We start from the raw sequence: 18,853 nt of genomic DNA, 5'->3' as shown, positions 1-18,853 counted from the left end.
GTGGTGAAGTTAGATGAGTAGTGGGGAAGTTAGATGAGTAGTGGGGAAGTTAGATGAGTAGTGGGGAAGTTAGATGAGTAGTGGTGAAGTTAAATGAGTAGTGGTGAAGTTAGAGTAGTGGTGAAGTTAAAGGAGTAGTGGTGTGTTACCCTGTGCTGTTGGATGTACAGGCGTTCTCCCTCTGTAGTGTCACTTTCATTTGAACCGTTAGATGGCAACGTCCTGTATGGGATATGGCTCCAGCTTGGCTCTTTTATCAAACATCCAGGGTTTAGTAACTCAGTTACATGTAATCTGATTACAAAAAACCTAATCAGTTACATTACCAGCAAAAATATTCTAATCGGATTACAAATAATGTTTGAAAAACTTGATGATTACTTCTTGGAGTACGTTTAAATTCAGAAAGGATGTATGCGAGAAGAAAATAAAAAACATGACACCTTTCTGTTTTCTCAATTACATTCAATTCAGCATTGAAAGAAAAGCGCAAGTTTACATTTTTTTTCACCTGAGCGAGTCTGACCACAAGTCAGAGACCACTATGATGACACACCAAATGCATTTTATGGATCATTTTTGTCTTCCTAATGCCAGTTAAGGGGAAAGTAATCAGATTTACGTTACTGAGTTTGGATAATCCCAAAATTACATTACAGATTACAATTTTGGAAAGTAACAGATTATATTTATAAAGTAACCTACCCAACCCTGCAAAGATCGGTAGCCTACTGTTATTGTATATTCACTCGCTCTGGATAAGAACATCAGCTAAATTACTCAAATGTCAATTCAAACATACAATAATTGTTATTTCAGAAGATAATTAAAGATATTTACAACACTACAACATTTTAAATGCATTTAGAAATGGACCCATTCTTCGTTGTAACACCAATCAATAAATTGTTATTTCAGAATCCAGGAGAAAATAATATGTGTATGAGTTTGTTGATACAGAGACTGGTACTTCATCTGTTGCCAATCCCCACAGAGAGAAATAGAGTGTAGTGGCTGCTGAGGGCAGGACGGCTCATAATACTGTCTGGACCGGAGTCAATGGAATGGCGTCCAACACATTTGACGTATTTAATACCATTCCTCTAATTCCGCTCCAGCCAACACTATGGGCCCTTATCCCCCAAATGAAGGTGCCGCCAACCTCCTGTGGTAGAGGTCATGTGGAGAATTCTGACAGTCTCTATGTCTGTGTGTGGAGTCTAGAACAGACCAAAATGAGCTATAGTTGTCCACTGATGGGTTTTTGATCTATTATCTGCCCTGCGTGTCCCTTATAAGGTTCATGGATTGTTGGAATCAAGCACACAGAAACAGGCCTGCATATCTCCCACCATAGAGATACACAGTACAGAAAGTGTTGTAAATCTTTGTTTATGGCTCTAACATTCGTCGTTACGAGGTGTTCCATCATGCTAGGTCGTTTAGTCCTGCGTTCTCCGGTAGACCACAGTCCAGTTGTAGCATGTTGAAACACCCCAACCAGTATGGATTCTCTTGGATAATCTTTGGATAAATAAAAATATGGATTAGTTACCATGTTGTCTGATATTTTGATCAAATTTAAATCATGTTAATAAATATATTGTTCAAAAACAGATATTGACTAGTGTCATTCGGTAATCGAACTTGCCTTTATTTGTGTGTTGTACATCAATCACGTTACGAGTGTAAGAAAGTTGTGAGGAATAAAAGCACAACCTACCCTGTTTGGCTGTGCCCCTGCAGTGGAGGGAGCACTAGTGTGATGTAACGGACCCCGGCCATGCTTCCTCCTCCATCCTCCACACTGAGAAGACATAGCTCAGACGGTCATGGGCCACGTAACCACAGCTGGCTGCTCCTGACACATGTGCCTCGTCCAAATCCAGGCCCATACCCTCGCCCTGCAGCACGTGGTGGAGGAAGTCTAGAATAAGAATAATCTTCATCATTCTCATCACTTTCATCATCTTTTTTTGGATTGCCACCTTTTGTAATGACATTACAGCCCAACGTGCTTAACGGATTGGCACCTCAAATGTATAATTGGTTAATTGGTTGCTTAAATGATTATAATAACAGAAAGTAGCCTACCTATGTACCGCGTGGCCAGTTTGAGAGTCTGGATCTTGCTGAGTTTGTCTGAGGGCAGTGTGGGGATGATCTGTCGTAGCGAGGCGAAGGCCTGGTTGAGTGACTGGGTCCTCTGTCGCTCCCGTACGTTAGCCATGACACGCTGATGCTGTGTGTCCTCCAGAGACCTGGGTAGGCTGCTCACACTGCTGATGTCACTCCAGTCACTTCCTCTCCTCTTCCCCCTCTTCTTCTCCGGGCTTTGGATATTCCGGTTCCCCTCGTCTTCTTCATCTTCATCCTGCTCCCTCGGTCTCCTTCGGCTTGCCCACTGTTTTCTGGTGCCTCTACGTGGCCGCCGGTGTTGGTCGATCTCTTCCTCACTGTTCCCAGCGCTGTCGACCGGAGACCGAGACCCCACCGGGGAACACATCATGTCCCCAAACATCACCTGATCCCTTAAACCCTGACCGATGACCTAAACCCCTGACCCGGGTCACAGCATCCTAGACACCGCCTGGAAACCTGGTGGATCCTGTCCCTTTAAGACAGGAGTAAAGATCTGTATTTCTCTATCTTTTTCTCACTCTCCCTCTCTTTCTCCCTCTCTCTCCCACACTCTTGTCCCTTTCAGAGAGGAGTGTAGACAGTTAACATTGATCCAGTCTCGCGCCAGCTCCGTGTGTCACGGAGAAGGTACTCTGCCGGTTGGATATCTTTATAACCATGCAGCACGCCGAGTGGGGATTTTGGGGAGCGCTGTGATTGGGTGAGATGGTGAGGTGACGTCTTGAGGAGGTGGGTGGGCGGGAGAAGGTCGATCATAGTCTGTTAGACGTTCTGAGCTAAAAACAGCACAGCGCCCAGAAATTATTTCAGAATGTTTTGTGTTTTGCACATGAGCACAGTCGCTATTAAAAAGCAAAATGTTCCTCTTTTAATGTATCCAAAGCGGGCAAGTTGTTGAAAAACCTAATGGAAGGGATGGAGCGGCTGGAGGGGGGAGTTGGCGCTTGTCAGATCTTCCTCTTCACGTTCTGCCTATGCGTTCTGTCCTATTGGGCACTCATGCGCAATTAGATGTGTCAAAACGACCACACACATTTACTGAAATTCTTTACGCAAAACAGTCAGGTTTTATTTGCCTTAATTCCTGTATGAGGTCAGACCTAGCAATAGACCTAGCCAATAGTTTATTCAGATCATATATGTAGCCTATAACCTATTCTGCATCACTGTATGCCTTTTCTAGTTAAATATAAAGGTTCAATAAAAAATGCTGCAAAGACAAGCCAGTGAGAACTTCAGCCATTTCTATCAGAACAGAGAAAGGTAAACAGCAGGTTTTCCGTAGCCGAAGATTGACTGTTTATTTTTCTTTACTTTAAGGTATGCAGCTAAGTGGTTCTGCCCCCCGCTGGGACCCCGGCAGAGCGGCTAAGGTTTAAAAGGCAAGCCGGCCCAGGGAGCTCACAGGGCGGATCCCAGCTCACAGCGGGTCGCTGATACCATGGACGGCTGGAGCGCAATGCAAACATTGGAGGTGCGTGGAGGGGAAAGCCGCAGAGAGCGAACCTACACGCGCGTGCACGCATATACACACACACACACACAGTGACCAAACTATATTCGGATTTCGTTATAAGACCACCGTCATTAATACATTTCGCAATTAATGGCAAAGCGGCACGGTCTAGTGGTTAGAGCGTTGGGCAAGTAACCGAAAGGTTGCTGGATAGAATCCCCGAGCTGACAAGGTAAACATCTGTCGTTCTTCCCCTGAACAAGGCAGATAACCCACTGTTCCCTGGTAGGCCGTCATTGTAACTAAGAATTTGTTCTTAACTGACTTGTCTAGTTAAATCATGAAATAACCCTGCATGTAACTCATGAATAGTTTAAATGAGAAAGATTAAACATGTATTTGAGATATTATGCAAAAGGGCAATTCGTGAAGATCACAGAAACCTTTTCAGTTGAGGTTGGCATCCTATAGAGAGATACATCATATAGAGAGATACATCCTATAGAGAGATACATCATATAGAGAGATACATCATATAGAGAGATACATCCTATAGAGAGATACATCATATAGAGAGATACATCATATAGAGAGATACATCATATAGAGAGATACATCCCATAGAGAGATACATCGCATAGAGAGATACATCATATAGAGAGATACATCATATAGAGAGATACACCATATAGAGAGATACATCCCATAGAGAGATACATCGCATAGAGAGATACATCATATAGAGAGATACATCCCGTAGAGAGATACATCGCATAGAGAGATACATCCTATAGAGAGATACATCCTAGAGAGAGATACATCCCATAGAGAGATACATCCTATAGAGAGATACATCATATAGAGAGATACATCCTATAGAGAGATACATCCCATAGAGAGATACATCCTATAGAGAGATACATCCTAGAGAGAGATACATCGCATAGAGAGATACATCCTAGAGAGAGATACATCGCATAGAGAGATACATCCTACAGAGAGATACATCCTATAGAGAGAGAGATACATCCTATAGAGAGATACATCATATAGAGAGATACATCCCATAGAGAGATACATCCTATAGAGAGATACATCATATAGAGAGATACATCCTATAGAGAGATACATCCTATAGAGAGAGAGATACATCCCATAGAGAGATACATCCTAGAGAGAGATACATCCCATAGAGAGATACATCCTAGAGAGAGATACATCCCATAGAGAGATACATCATATAGAGAGATACATCCTATAGAGAGATACATCCTATAGAGAGATACATCATATAGAGAGATGCATCCTATAGAGAGAGAGATACATCCCATAGAGAGATACATCCTAGAGAGAGAGATACATCCTATAGAGAGATACATCCTATAGAGAGATACATCCTATAGAGAGATACATCCCATAGAGAGATACATCCTATAAAGAGAGAGAGATACATCCTATAGAGAGATACATCCTATAGAGAGATACATCCTATAGAGAGAGATACATCCTATAGAGAGATACATCCAATAGAGAGATACATCCTATAGAGAGATACATCCCATAGAGAGATACATCCTATAGAGAGAGAGATACATCCTATAGAGAGATACATCCCATAGAGAGATACATCCTATAGAGAGATACATCCTATAGAGAGAGAGATACATCCTATAGAGAGATACATCCTATAGAGAGAGAGATACATCCTATAGAGAGATACATCGCATAGAGAGATACATCCTATAGAGAGATACATCCTATAAAGAGATACATCCTATAGAGAGAGAGATACATCCTATAGAGAGATACATCCCATAGAGAGATACATCCCATAGAGAGATACATCCTATGGAGAGATACATCCTATCGAGAGATACATCCTATAGAGAGATACATCCTATCGAGAGATACATCCTATCGAGAGATACATCCTACAGAGAGATACATCCTATAGAGAGATACATCCTATAGAGAGATACATCCTATAGAGAGATACATCCTATAGAGAGATACATCCCATAGAGAGATACATCCTATAGAGAGATACATCCTATAGAGAGATACATCCTATCGAGAGATACATCCTATAGAGAGATACATCCCATAGAGAGATACATCCTATAGAGAGATACATCCTATAGAGAGATACATCCTATAGAGAGCTACATCCTATCGAGAGATACATCCTATAGAGAGATACATCCCATAGAGAGATACATCCTATAGAGAGATACATCCTATAGAGAGATACATCCTATAGAGAGATACATCCCATAGAGAGATACATCCTATAGAGAGATACATCCTATAGAGAGATACATCCTATAAAGAGATACATCCTATAGAGAGATACATCCTATAGAGAGATACATCCCATAGAGAGATACATCCCATAGAGAGATACATCCTATAGAGAGATACATCCTATCGAGAGAGAGATACATCCTATAGAGAGATACATCCCATAGAGAGATACATCCTATAGAGAGATACATCCTATAGAGGGAGAGATACATCCTATAGAGAGATACATCCCATAGAGAGATACATCCTATCGAGAGATACATCCTATAGAGAGATACATCCCATAGAGAGATACATCCCATAGAGAGATACATCCTATAGAGAGATACATCCTATAGAGAGATACATCTGGTTTTAATGAAAGGCCTTCATAGTGGGCAGGGCATTATATTATTATATTGGCCTGTGTGTGGTGTACTCTCCAATAAAAGGGTGGGCTAGGTCGCTGACCGGGCACTCCATGGTCTGAACTACTGTGACACACACACACACACACACACACACACACACACACACACACACACACACACACACACACACACACACACACACACACACACACACACACACACACACACACACACACACACTGGGCTGATGAGGTAGCTTTCCCTCAGTGGTAAATCTCTCCAATGGAACCCTCTCTAATCATCTCTCTCTAATCACCTCTACCCTGGAACCCTCTCTAATCACCTCTCTCTAATCACCTCTACCCTCTCTAATCTCCTCTACCCCAGAACCCTCTCTAATCACCTCTCTCTAATCACCTCTACCCTCTCTAATCTCCTCTACCCCGGAACCCTCTCTAATCATCTCTCTCTAATCACCTCTACCCTGGAACCCTCTCTAATCACCTCTCTCTAATCACCTCTACCCTCTCTAATCTCATCTACCCTGGAACCCTCTCTAATCACCTCTACCCTGGAACCCTCTCTAATCACCTCTCTCTAATAACCTCTACCCTGGAACCCTCTCTAATCACCTCTACCCTGGAACCCTCTCTAATCATCTCTCTCTAATCACCTCTACCCTGGAACCCTCTCTAATCACCTCTCTCTAATCCCCTCTACCCTGGAACCCTCTCTAATCATCTCTCTCTAATCATCTCTACCCTGGAACCCTCTCTAATCATCTCTCTCTAATCACCTCTACCCTGGAACACTCTCTACTCACCTCTCTCTAATCACCTCTACCCTGGAACCCTCTCTAATCACCTCTCTCTAATGACCTCTACCCTGGAACCCTCTCTAATCACCTCTCTCTAATGACCTCTACCCTGGAACCCTCTCTAATCACCTCTACACTGGAACTCTCTCTAATGACCTCTCTCTAATGACCTCTACTCTGGAACCCTCTCTAATCACCCCTCTCTAATCACCTCTACCCTGGAACCCTCTCTAATCACCTCTCTCTAATCACCTCTACCCTGGAACCCTCTCTAATCACCTCTACCCTGGAACCCTCTCTAATCACCTCTCTCTAATCCCCTCTACCCTGGAACCCTCTCTAATCACCTCTCTCTAATCACCTCTACCCTGGAACCCTCTCTAATCACCTCTACCCTGGAACCCTCTCTAATCACCTCTCTCTAATCCCCTCTACCCTGGAACCCTCTCTAATCACCTCTCTCTAATCATCTCTACCCTGGAACCCTCTCTAATCATCTCTCTCTAATCACCTCTACCCTGGAACCCTCTCTACTCACCTCTCTCTAATCACCTCTACCCTGGAACTCTCTCTAATCACCTCTCTCTAATCACCTCTACCCTGGAACCATCTCTAATCACTTCTCTCTAATCACCTCTACTCTGGAACCCTCTCTAATCACCTCTCTCTAATGACCTCTACCCTGGAACCCTCTCTAATCACCTCTCTCTAATCACCTCTACTCTGGAACCCTCTCTAATCAACTCTCTCTAGTCACCTCTACCCTGGAACCCTCTCTAATCACCTCTCTCTAATGACCTCTACCCTGGAACCCTCTCTAATCACCTCTCTCTAATGACCTCTACCCTGGAACCCTCTCCAATCACCTCTCTCTAATCACCACTACCCTGGAACCCTCTCTAATCACCTCTACCCTGGAACCCTCTCTAATCACCTCTCTCTAATGACCTCTACCCTGGAACCCTCTCTAATCACACAGGTGTCCTGTGTGAATTTAAGTATGCTCTCTCTAATTCTCTCTTTCTCTCTTTCTTTCTTTCTCTCTTTCGGAGGACCTGAGCCCTAGGACCATGCCTCAGGACTACCTGGCATGATGACTCCTTGTTTTCCCCAGTCCACCTGGCCGTGCTGCTGCTCCAGTTTCAACTGTTCTACCTGCGGCTATGGAACCCTGACCTGTTCACCGGACGTGCTACCTGTCCCAGACCTGCTGTTGTCAACTCTCTAGAGACAGCAGGAGCGGTAGAGATACTCTCAATGATCGGCTATGAAAAGCCAACTGACATTTACTCCTGAGGTGCTGACTTGTTGCACCCTCGACAACTACTGTGATTATTATTTGACCATGCTGGTCATTTATGAACATTTGAACATCTTGGCCATGTTCTGTTATAGTCTCCACCCGGCACAGCCAGAAGAGGACAGGCCACCCCTCATAGCCTGGTTCCTCTCTAGGTTTCTTCCTAGGTTTTGGACTTTCTAGGGAGTTTTTCCTAGCCACCGTGCTTCTACACCTGTATTGCTTGCTGTTTGGGGTTTTAGACTGGGTTTCTGTACAGCACTTTGATATATCAGCTGATGCTAGAAGGGCTATATAAATACATTTGATTTGATTTGGGTTGGATACTGTTGTGCCTCCCCTAGCCTACATATTTTTCAATGACATCAATTAAGTTTTCTATTCTCATTGATTTCCCATGATAATTGAACCCATGACAATCAACCCAGTTCAACCTATTAAAACAAAACGAGTTGTAGTTTTGCTCCGTCACATATAATTTCACTTGGGGTCAATTAAAAGTAAACTGAACCCAGGTGTTTGCAAGATATTTCCAGAATAATGCTAATAACACTTTCTACAACACTATTAAAAAGTATAAATAGTTACTTGATATTGTATTTATATATGTTAACAACCACAGACCCATTAAAGTGTGACGTTCCATAAAAACATATAATATAATCAATATCATCAGTCTGATATCTCATCACTCAGATCCTGATCAGGTGTTTTCCAGTCTAAGTCTGCCATAAAATGAATATCTGATTCATCAATCATTTAAATCTGGTTCTGATCACGCTGATAGATCCCGATCAGGTGTTCTCTAACAGGAAATGTAGACGATGGTGAGATGAAGCATCAGTCAATCTAACCAGTCTGATTAATCTATCACGACACAAGGTGAGACCCAGATGCAGACACAGGAACCAGTCTGATTAATCTATCACGACACAAGGCGAGACCCAGATGCAGACACAGGAACCAGTCTGATTAATCTATCACGACACAAGGCGAGACCCAGATGCAGACACAGGAACCAGTCTGATTAATCTATCACGACACAAGGCGAGACCCAGATGCAGACACAGTAGGCAGATGGTTGGAGTCTTACAATATTTATTAATCCAATAGGGGAAGGCAAGAGAATGGTCGTGGACAGGCAAAAGGGTCAAAACCAGTTCAGAGTCCAAAAGGTACCGAAGGGCAGGCAGAATCAAGGTCAGGCAAGACAGGTTGACTAGGCAGGCGGGAAATAAGTCCAGAGTCAGGCAGGGGTCAAAACCAGGAGGACTAGCAAAAAGAGAATAGCAAAAGGAATATGGGAAAAACATGCTGATTGACTTGACTAACATACAAGACGAACTGGCACAGAGAGACAGGAAACACAGGGATAAATACGAGAGGTGTGTGTGTGTGTGTGTGTGGGAGGTGTGTGTGAGAAGTGTGTGTTTGAGAGGTGTGTGTGTGAGGTGTGTGTGTGAAAGGTGTGTGTGTGTGTGGGTGGGGGGGGGGGGGGGGGGTGAGAGGTGTGTGTGTGTGTGTGTGTGTGTGTGAAAGGTGTGTGTGTGTGTGGGAGGTGTGTGTTTGAGAGGTGTGTGTGTGAGAGGTGTGTGTGTGTGTGTGTGAGGTGTGTGTGTGAGAGGTGTGTGTGTGAGAGGTGTGTGTGTTTGAGAGGTGTGTGTTTGAGAGGTGTGTGTGTGTGGGAGGGGTGTGTGTTTGAGAGGTGTGTGTGTGTGAGAGGTGTGTGTGTGTGAGGTGTGTGTGTGAAAGGTGTGTGTGTGTGTGTGTGTGTGTGTGTGTGTGTGTGTGTGTGTGTGTGTGTGTGTGTGTGTGTGTGTGAGGTGTGTGTGTGAAAGGTGTGTGTGTGTGTGTGTGTGTGTGTGTGTGTGTGTGTGAAAGGTTTGTGTGTGTGTGTGTGTGTGTGTGTGTGTGTGTGTGTGTGTGTGTGTGTGTGTGTGTGTGTGTGTGTGTGTGTGTGTGTGTGTGTGTGTGTGTGTGTGTGTGTGTGTGTGTGTGTGTGTGTGTGTGGGAGGTGTGTGTGTTTGAGAGGTGTGTGTGTGGGAGGGGTGTGTGTTTGAGAGGTGTGTGTGTTTGAGAGGTGTGTGTGTGTGTGTGGGAGGGGTGTGTGTTTGAGAGGAGTGTGTGTGAGAGAGGGGTGTGTGTTTGAGAGGTGTGTGTGTGTGAGAGGTGTGTGTGTGTGAGAGGTGTGTGTGTGTGAGGTGTGTGTGTGAAAGGTGTGTGTGTGTGTGTGTGTGTGTGTGTGTGTGTGTGTGTGTGTGTGTGTGTGTGTGTGTGGGAGGTGTGTGTGTTTGAGGGGTGTGTGTTTGAGAGGTGTGTGTGTTTGAGAGGTGTGTGTGTGTGTGTGTGGGAGGGGTGTGTGTTTGAGAGGTGTGTGTGTTTGAGAGGTGTGTGTGTTTGAGAGGTGTGTGTGTGAGAGAGGAGTGTGTGTGTGGGAGGGGTGTGTGTTTGAGAGGAGTGTGTGTGAGAGAGGAGTGTGTGTGAGAGAGGAGTGTGTGTGAGAGAGGAGTGTGTGTGAGAGAGAAGTGTGTGTGAGAGAGGAGTGTGTGTGAGAGAGGAGTGTGTGTGAGAGAGGAGTGTGTGTGGGAGGGGTGTGTGTTTGAGAGGTGTGTGTGTGGGAGGGGTGTGTGTTTGAGAGGTGTGTGTGTGAGAGAAGAGTGTGTGTGAGAGAGGAGTGTGTGTGAGAGAGGAGTGTGTGTGAGAGAGGAGTGTGTGTGGGAGGGGTGTGTGTTTGAGAGGTGTGTGTGTGTGTGTGTGTGTGTGTGTGTGTGTGTGTGTGTGTGTGTGTGTGTGTGTGTGTGTTTGAGAGGAGTGTGTGTTTGAGAGGTGTGTGTGTTTGAGAGGTGTGTGTGTGTGGGAGGGATGTGTGTTTGAGAGGAGTGTGTGTTTGAGAGGAGTGTGTGTTTGAGAGGTGTGTGTGTTTGAGAGGTGTGTGTGTTTGGGAGGGGTGTGTGTGAGAGAGGAGTGTGTGTTTGAGAGGAGTGTGTGTGAGAAAGAGCCTGGGGTGTAGGTATAGACAGGTGTGGCCTTCTCATGCAGGTGATGTCCAGTGTGTTCCTCTTGGGTTGTGCCTGTCTCCTGGTGGCTCACGTTAACGTAGGAGAGGTCATAGTACCGGCCCCGGTAGCCTGTGGGGGGGAGAGAGCTGCCTTTGAGCTGTTTTGACCCCGAAGTAGACTGGGTGAATCTCTATGAGGTTTATGTCACTGACAACGTCCCCAAAAATAGCCTCTCCATTTAAAACACACACACAACGACTGTTGAATCTTTAAGGATCTGTATGGAGGGGGGAGTTAATGAATACATATAGTCCTGTAACTTTAGGAATTCAACCAAGTAAAATCATGTAGAATCTGAGCCATGGCTAGATGAAGGTGAACACCATTCGGCCTGATGATGACTGGACACCATCGCCAGACTTGGGTGTGTACTGGAAGACATCTATCCTAATGTTATTCTAGATTTTAAAATCCTGGTAAGGTAGTTGGGGCCAAAGGGTCATGATTTTAACTTAAAAGTATCGTAAAAATCAATACCTTTTAGGCAAATATTGAATATCTGTGTAATCCCCACCTGAGGTGTCCAAATCTGTCCAAATCCGTCCAAATCCATCAGCGGTCCTGCTATTTTAAGTCTCTTCTGTCCTTTCCCTCAGCGCCATGCCTTTCATGTCCTCATACTTCTAAACGGAGTCCGTTTCAGAAGTGAACTGTGAGCTGGGTCGGATATGATAGAAGAGCAGGAGCTTAAGCCTGTGAGATGAGGCCAGAAGAGAGAGGCCTGAGTAGAGAGAAGAGGAGGAGAGAAGAGGAGAGGCCTGAATAAGAGAGGAGAGAAGGCCAGAGGAGGAGAGGCCTGAGTAGAGAGAAGAGGAGGAGAGAAGAGGAGAGGCCTGAATAAGAGAGGAGAGAAGGCCAGAGGAGAGGCCTGAGTAGAGAGAAGAGGAGGAGAGAAGAGGAGAAGCCTGAATAAGATAGGAGAGAAGGCCAGAGGAGGAGAGGCCTGAGTAAGAGAGGAGAGAAGGAGAGAAGAGGAGAGGCCTGAGTAAGAGAGGAGAGGAGGCCAGAGGAGGAGAGGCCTGAGTAAGAGAGGAGAGAAGGAGAGAAGAGGAGAGGCCTGAGTAAGAGAGGAGAGGAGGCCAGAGGAGGAGAGGCCTGAGTAAGAGAGGAGAGAAGTAGAGGAGAGGAGAAAGAGAGAAGGCCAGGGTTTAACGAGGGGTCCTCAGGAATGGACCGTATCCACACTGGAACGCTGTGGGACACTTCATAACCCTCTTCAGAACAACACTTCATACACAGAAAGCACACTCATCCATACCACTGACCCAGAAAAACCATATGGTCTGGGTCTGGGGGGGGCGCAGTACAACAGCGTTTGGTGCACAGGAGGTTGGCGGTACATTAATTGGGGAGGAAAGGTTTGTGGTAATGGCTGGAGCGGAATCAGTGGAATGGTATCAAATACATCAAACACATGGTTTGATGCCATTGCATTTGTTCCGATCCAGCCATTATTATGAGCCGTCCTCCCCTCACAAGCCTCCACTGGAGTGGTATGATATATGTGTTCAGGTGTGTGTTTGTGTCAGCACTCAAAGTTGAGTAGTTCTCCTTAATCTCTAACCCCTTCTCTCTGACCTGCCCCCCACCTCTCTCACTCTCTCTCTTTCTCTGTCTCTCTGTCTCTCTGTCTTTCTCTCTCTCTCTTTCTCCCTCTCTCTCTCTCTCTCTCTCTCTCTCTCTCTCGCTCTCTCTCGCTCTCTCTCTCTCTCTCTGTCTATTTCTCTGTCTCTCTCTCTGTCTCTGTCTCTGTCTCTCTCTCTCTCTCTCTCTCTCTCTCTCTCCCTCTCTCTCTCTCTCTGTCTCTCTGTCTCTCTCTCTCTCTCTGTCTCTCTCTCGCTCTCTCTCTCTCTCTCCCTCTCTCTCTGTCTCTCTATCTCTCTGTTGTCCTGGCCTGAGGTTAAATGGTGACGTTCCAGTGGTAGTCGTTGTAATGAGAAAGCACAGCTGGATGGAGATATGAGGTAATCTCAACCTGGGGCTGCTGGGTAAATATTGGTCTTAAATAAGAAATAAAACCCCAAAGTGAGAGACACACACACACACGCACGCACGCACGCACGCACGCACGCACGCACGCACACACACACACACACACACACACACACACACACACACACACACACACACACACACACACACACACACACACACACACACACACACACACACACACACACACACACACAGACAGCCAGGTTGATATCAATCCACTTTAAAAGCGCTTTTTAACCTGACCAGTGTTGACCCACAGACTGCTGAGCTGTTTATACAGTGGTCATCTCTAACTAATGACTACAGACTGGTCTCTCTGTGGGACAGAGAGGAAAGTAGAGAGAGAGAGAGAGAGAGAGCGTGTGAGAGAGAGAGAGAGAGAGAGAGAGAGAGAGAGAAATATGGAGGATAAACAGGAAAGACAGAAAGAAACATTTAAAAATCTTGTTTCCTAACTCTTCTCCTGCTCTCTAAGTTACATCAGTGTCTGTGTCTCTGTGTGTCTCTGTGTGTGTGTGTGTGTGTGTGTGTGTGTGTGTGTGTGTGTGTGTGTGTGTGTGTGTGTGTGTGTGTGTGTGTGTGTGTGTGTGTGTGTGTGTGTGTGTGTGTGTGTGTGTGTGTGTGTAATGTGTGCACGTAGACTGCTGTGTGTTTCAACAGAGGTCTTAGGGAGGGAGAGGAGGGAAAGGTGGTGAAGAATGTGAGACTGGGTAGGTGAGAGGGAGAGGGGGATGGAACGATCTCCCCTTCCTCAAGACGAGCAGAGCTATTTCTCTCTGAGCTCCTGTTGTGTGGTTGTCCTCCATCTCCACAATAACACACAACACACACACACACACACACACACACACACACACACACACACACACACACACACACACACACACACACACACACACACACACACACACACACACACACACACACACACACACACACACACACACACACACAGAGCCTGGAACAAGAAGTTGGCCTGTGAAGCGTATTGTCAAATGATTTCCTCTTTTGTTTTTTTCCCCATCATGTTGTTTTATGAGTCCGATGCAGTCCGATGATGCTGTGACACACCCCCCAGACCATGACGGACCCTCCACCTCCAAATCGATCCCACTCCAGAGTACAGGCCTCGGTGTACCGCTCATTCCTTCGATGATAAACGCGAATCCGACCATCACCCCTGGTGAGACCAAACCGCGACTCGTCAGTGAAGAGTACTTTTTGCCAGTCCTGTCTGGTCCAGCAACGGTGGGTTTGTGCCCATAGGCAGCGTTGTTGCCGGTGATTTCTGGTGAGGACCTGCCTTACAACAGGCCTACAAGCCCTTAGTCCATCCTCTCTTAGCCTATTGCGGACAGTCTGAGCACTGATGGAGGGATTGTGCGTTCCTGGTGTAACTCGGGCAGTTGTTGTTGCCATCCTGTACCTATCCCGCGGGTGTGATGTACTGATCCTGTGCAGGTGATGTTATATGTGGTCTGCCACTGCGAGGACGATCAGCTGTCCTTCCTGTCTCCCTGTAGTGCTGTCTTAGGCGTCTCACAGTACGGACATTGCAATTTATTGCCCTGGCCACATCTGCAGTCCTCATGCCTCCTTGCAGCATGCCTAAGGCACGTTCACGCAGATGAGCAGGGACTCTAGGCATCTTTATTTTGGTGTTTTTCAGAGTCAGTAGAAAGGCCTCTTTAGTGTCTTAAGTTTTCATAACTTTAATTGCCTACCGTCTGTAAGCTGTCAGTGTCTTAACGACCGTTCCACAGGTGCATGTTCATTAATTGTTTATGGTTCATTGAACAAGCATGGGAAACAGTGTTCAAACCCTTTACAATGAAGATCTTTGAAGTTATTTGGATTTTTACAAAATAATCTTTGAAAGACAAGGTCCTGAAAAAGGGACGTTTCTTTTTTTGCTAAGTTTAGTTTTGTGTTAAATATATGTCCAAAAAATGTATAATATATTTCCTGAGATTTCTTAGGACAGACACTTCGAAACCTTATTCCATATTATTTATTTGTTGGCTGTATTTTTTGCCATTTATGAATGTGTTATTCAATGGGTTTCTATGGGCTATAGTAGTAAAGGCGAAATTCAATATGTTATCTAGGTTGTCCTAGCAGTGTCCTGAGGTTGTCCTAACATTGTCCGGAGGTTGTCTTGCGGTTGCAGAAGTTCCCTAAATGATCCATAAAGGTTGGTGGTATTCCTACCCGGGGTGAGCCCGGGCCACTTCCTAGTGTCTAATATATCATATTTGAGTAAAGATAAAGACATATTGTATCCTAACTGAGTAAATAACTAAACATATGTGAGCTCAACCACTGTTTCCTCTTCCAGCCTCGTAACCAACAGCCATAAAACAGACAAGAGGTGCAAAGTTTACTGAATCTCATGAGGCAGTGTGAGCAGCAGGTGTGTGTGTGTGTGTGTGTGTGTGTGTGTGTGTGTGTGTGTGTGTGTGTGTGTGTGTGTGTGTGTGTGTGTGTGTGTGTGTGTGTGTGTGTGTGTGTGTGTGTGTGTGTGTGTGTGTGTGTGTGAGAGAGAGAGAGCGATTGAATAACTAGTCAGTCTTCAGCCATGCAAAATACACTCTGCAGCATTCCTCTCCTCTGCAGCATTCCTCTCCTCTGCAGCATTCCTCTCCTCTGCAGCATTCCTCTCCTCTGTAGCATTCCTCTCCTCTGCAGCATTCCTCTCCTCTGCAGCATTCCTCTCCTCTGCAGCATTCCTCTCCTCTGCAGCATTCCTCTCCTCTGTAGCATTCCTCTCCTCTGCAGCATTCCTCTCCTCTGCAGCATTCCTCTCCTCTGCAGCATTCCTCTCCTCTGCAGCATTCCTCTCTCTGTGGCATTCCTCTCCTCTGCAGCATTCCTCTCCTCTGCAGCATTCCTCTCCTCTGCAGCATTCCTCTCCTCTGTAGCATTCCTCTCCTCTGCAGCATTCCTCTCCTCTGCAGCATTCCTCTCCTCTGCAGCATTCCTCTCCTCTGCAGCATTCCTCTCCTCTGCAGCATTCCTCTCCTCTGCAGCATTCCTCTCCTCTGTCACCTCTACTCATCACCCGTCCTATCAGGTTAGACACACACACACACACACACACACACACACACACACACACACACACACACACTCACACTCACACTCACACTCACACTCACACACACACTCACACTCACACTCACACACACACACACACACACACACACACACACACACACTCACACTCACACTCACACTCACACACACACACACACACACACACACACACACACACACACACACACACACACACACACACACACACACACACACAGGGTTAATATGAGGGAACGTTTGGGACCTGTGCAGTGAAAGTATGGATGACCTGGTGAGTGTGGCCTACCTCCCTGGAGCTGGCAGCAGAGCCTGGGACTATATTAATCTCTACCCCTGTCTGCTGTGTGACCCTGCTGGGGCACTGCCCATCTGGAGAGAGGTAGGCATCCTCCGCTCTATTATCTCTGTAAATCGCTCCTCTTTCCAGGCTTCCCTTTCACTCTTTCTCTATCTACTTCTGTCTCCAGTTCTCTCACATCCCTTCTTTCTTCCTTCCCTCCCTCCCTGCATACCATCTCTATCGTTCTCTTTCTATCTGTCTCTCACTCTCTCTCTCTCTCTCTCGCCAGCATACAAATAGTGTAAGGTATAGTCAGGTTGTCAGTGGGTCCCTGAATAATGAATCTAGGTGGTTACTGTTCAGTCATTGGTCAATCATGTGACTCTCTCTCTGACTTTTTTCCAATTCAAATTGCTTTATTGGCATGATGAAATAATGTTCATATTGCCAAAGGGTACTTTGGAATTAAGTGATTACTTTAAAATATTAACATAATAACAATAATAATAATCAAGATTGTCAACGGGACAATCAGTAACAACAATAATCAAAGGTCAAAATAACCACACAATGGACAATAACAATAACAATGGCATAGAGGACATGTGCAGGTTGATTGGTCTGTCAGACACTGTCCCTCAACTTATGGCAGGCAGCAATGTAGTGCGCTGCCAACCCACAGCTCTCTGCGTCCTCCCCCAACAGGACGGGTAGCCTGTCCTCATCAGAGAGGTCTTTGAAACCCTTAAAGACCTCTCTGATGAAGACAGGCTACCCGTTCTGCTGGGGGAGGGCGCAGAGAGCTGTGGGTTGGCAGCGCACTACATTGCTGCCCCAAATTGGGGGAAACGGCACTCTGATTGTTTTATATTTTCTGTCTCAGGTTCTGCTATGGTGCAGTGGTTGCACAGCCTTTCCTCTACAGGGAGCCAGGGTTTCCTGTGTCTACACTTGTCATTGTCAAGGCTGTGCTCACTGAGCCTGTACTTAGTCAAGGTTTTTCTAAGGTTTTGATCAGTAACCATGGTCTAATAGTTTGCCATGGTGGACTGTCGATTTATGGCCAGATAGCACTGCATTTTGCTTTGTGTTTGTGCTTGTGTTTCCCAATAAGTAATGTTGTTTTGTTTTGACTGTGTTGTAATTTGGTTTAATCTGATTGATTGGATGTTCTGGTCCTGAGGCTTCAGTGTGTTAGTAGAACAGGTTTGTGAACTCAGTCCCAGGACCAGCTGGATGAGGGAACTCTTTTCTTTGCTCAGCTCTTGGTATTGCAGGGCGTGGTAATGATATGAGAGGGGGTCACTGTATTTTAGATGTTTCCAAAACTGAACTGCCCTGAACTGTTTTTATTATTAGTGGATATTGGCCTCATTCTGCCCAGCATGCATTGTTTGTAGTTTTCCTCTAGACAAGTAGGAAGAGGAAAACTACAAACAATGCATGCTGGGCAGAATGAGGCCAATATCCACTGATAATAAAAACTAAAAAAAGGGCAGTTCAGTTTTGGAAACATCTAAAAATACAGTGACCCCGGTACCCCCTGTAAATAGCCTCCACATTGACTCTGTACCGGTACTTCTGTAAATAGCCTCCACATTGACTCTGTACCGGTACCCCCTGTATATAGCCTCCACATTGACTCTGTACCGGTACCCCCTGTAAATAGCCTCCACATTGACTCTGTACTGGTACCCCCTGTAAATAGCCTCCACATTGACTCTGTACCGGTACTCCTGTAAATAGCCTCCACATTGACTCTGTACCGGTACCCCCTGTAAATAGCCTCCACATTGACTCTGTACCGGTACCCCCTGCATATAGCCTCCACATTGACTCTGTACCGGTACCCCCTGTATATAGCCTCCACATTGACTCGGTACCGGTACCCCCTGCATATAGCCTCCACATTGACTCGGTACCGGTACCCCCTGCATATAGCCTCCACATTGACTCTGTACCGGTACCCCCTGTATATAGCCTCCACATTGACTCTGTACCGGTACCCCCTGTATATAGTCTCCACATTGACTCGTTACCGGTACCCCCTGCAT

General features: G+C 45.7%; 1 protein-coding gene across 2 annotated transcripts; it reads right to left on the bottom strand.

The window, feature by feature from the left end:
* Nucleotides 1-444: 444 nt before the first annotated feature.
* Nucleotides 445-2,825, bottom strand: LOC129830749 (twist-related protein-like). Of its 2 annotated transcripts, XM_055893439.1 has the most exons (3): nt 2,095-2,821; nt 1,724-1,927; nt 445-1,524 (listed from the first exon to the last, which is right to left on the bottom strand). In XM_055893439.1, the coding sequence occupies exons 1-2, from the start codon at nt 2,519-2,521 to the stop codon at nt 1,758-1,760; spliced, it is 597 nt and encodes a 198-aa protein (XP_055749414.1). In that variant the 5' UTR covers nt 2,522-2,821; the 3' UTR covers nt 445-1,524; nt 1,724-1,757. The 2 variants fall into 2 exon arrangements, with proteins under 2 accessions (XP_055749414.1, XP_055749415.1); XM_055893440.1 differs by lacking the exon at nt 445-1,524 and having other exon boundaries at nt 1,737-1,904; nt 2,095-2,825.
* Between the last annotated feature and the right edge of the window lie 16,028 nt (nt 2,826-18,853).

The sequence above is a fragment of the Salvelinus fontinalis genome, chromosome 32 (genome assembly GCF_029448725.1).
Source record: "Salvelinus fontinalis isolate EN_2023a chromosome 32, ASM2944872v1, whole genome shotgun sequence".
Taxonomy (NCBI): Eukaryota; Metazoa; Chordata; class Actinopteri; order Salmoniformes; family Salmonidae; genus Salvelinus; species Salvelinus fontinalis.
Note: the sequence above shows the minus strand (reverse complement) of the source record. Positions and strands in the feature narration are given on the sequence as shown.

What these genes read in the sequence shown, in the direction of transcription:
- LOC129830749 (XM_055893439.1), bottom strand. Translation starts at nt 2,521, where the DNA reads ATGTTTGGGGACATGATGTGTTCCCCGGTGGGGTCTCGGTCTCCGGTC. An exon ending in ACTGGCCACGCGGTACATAG is followed by an intron (nt 1,928 to 2,094) that starts GTAGGCTACTTT and finishes TTCTTATTCTAG; the next exon opens with ACTTCCTCCACCACGTGCTG.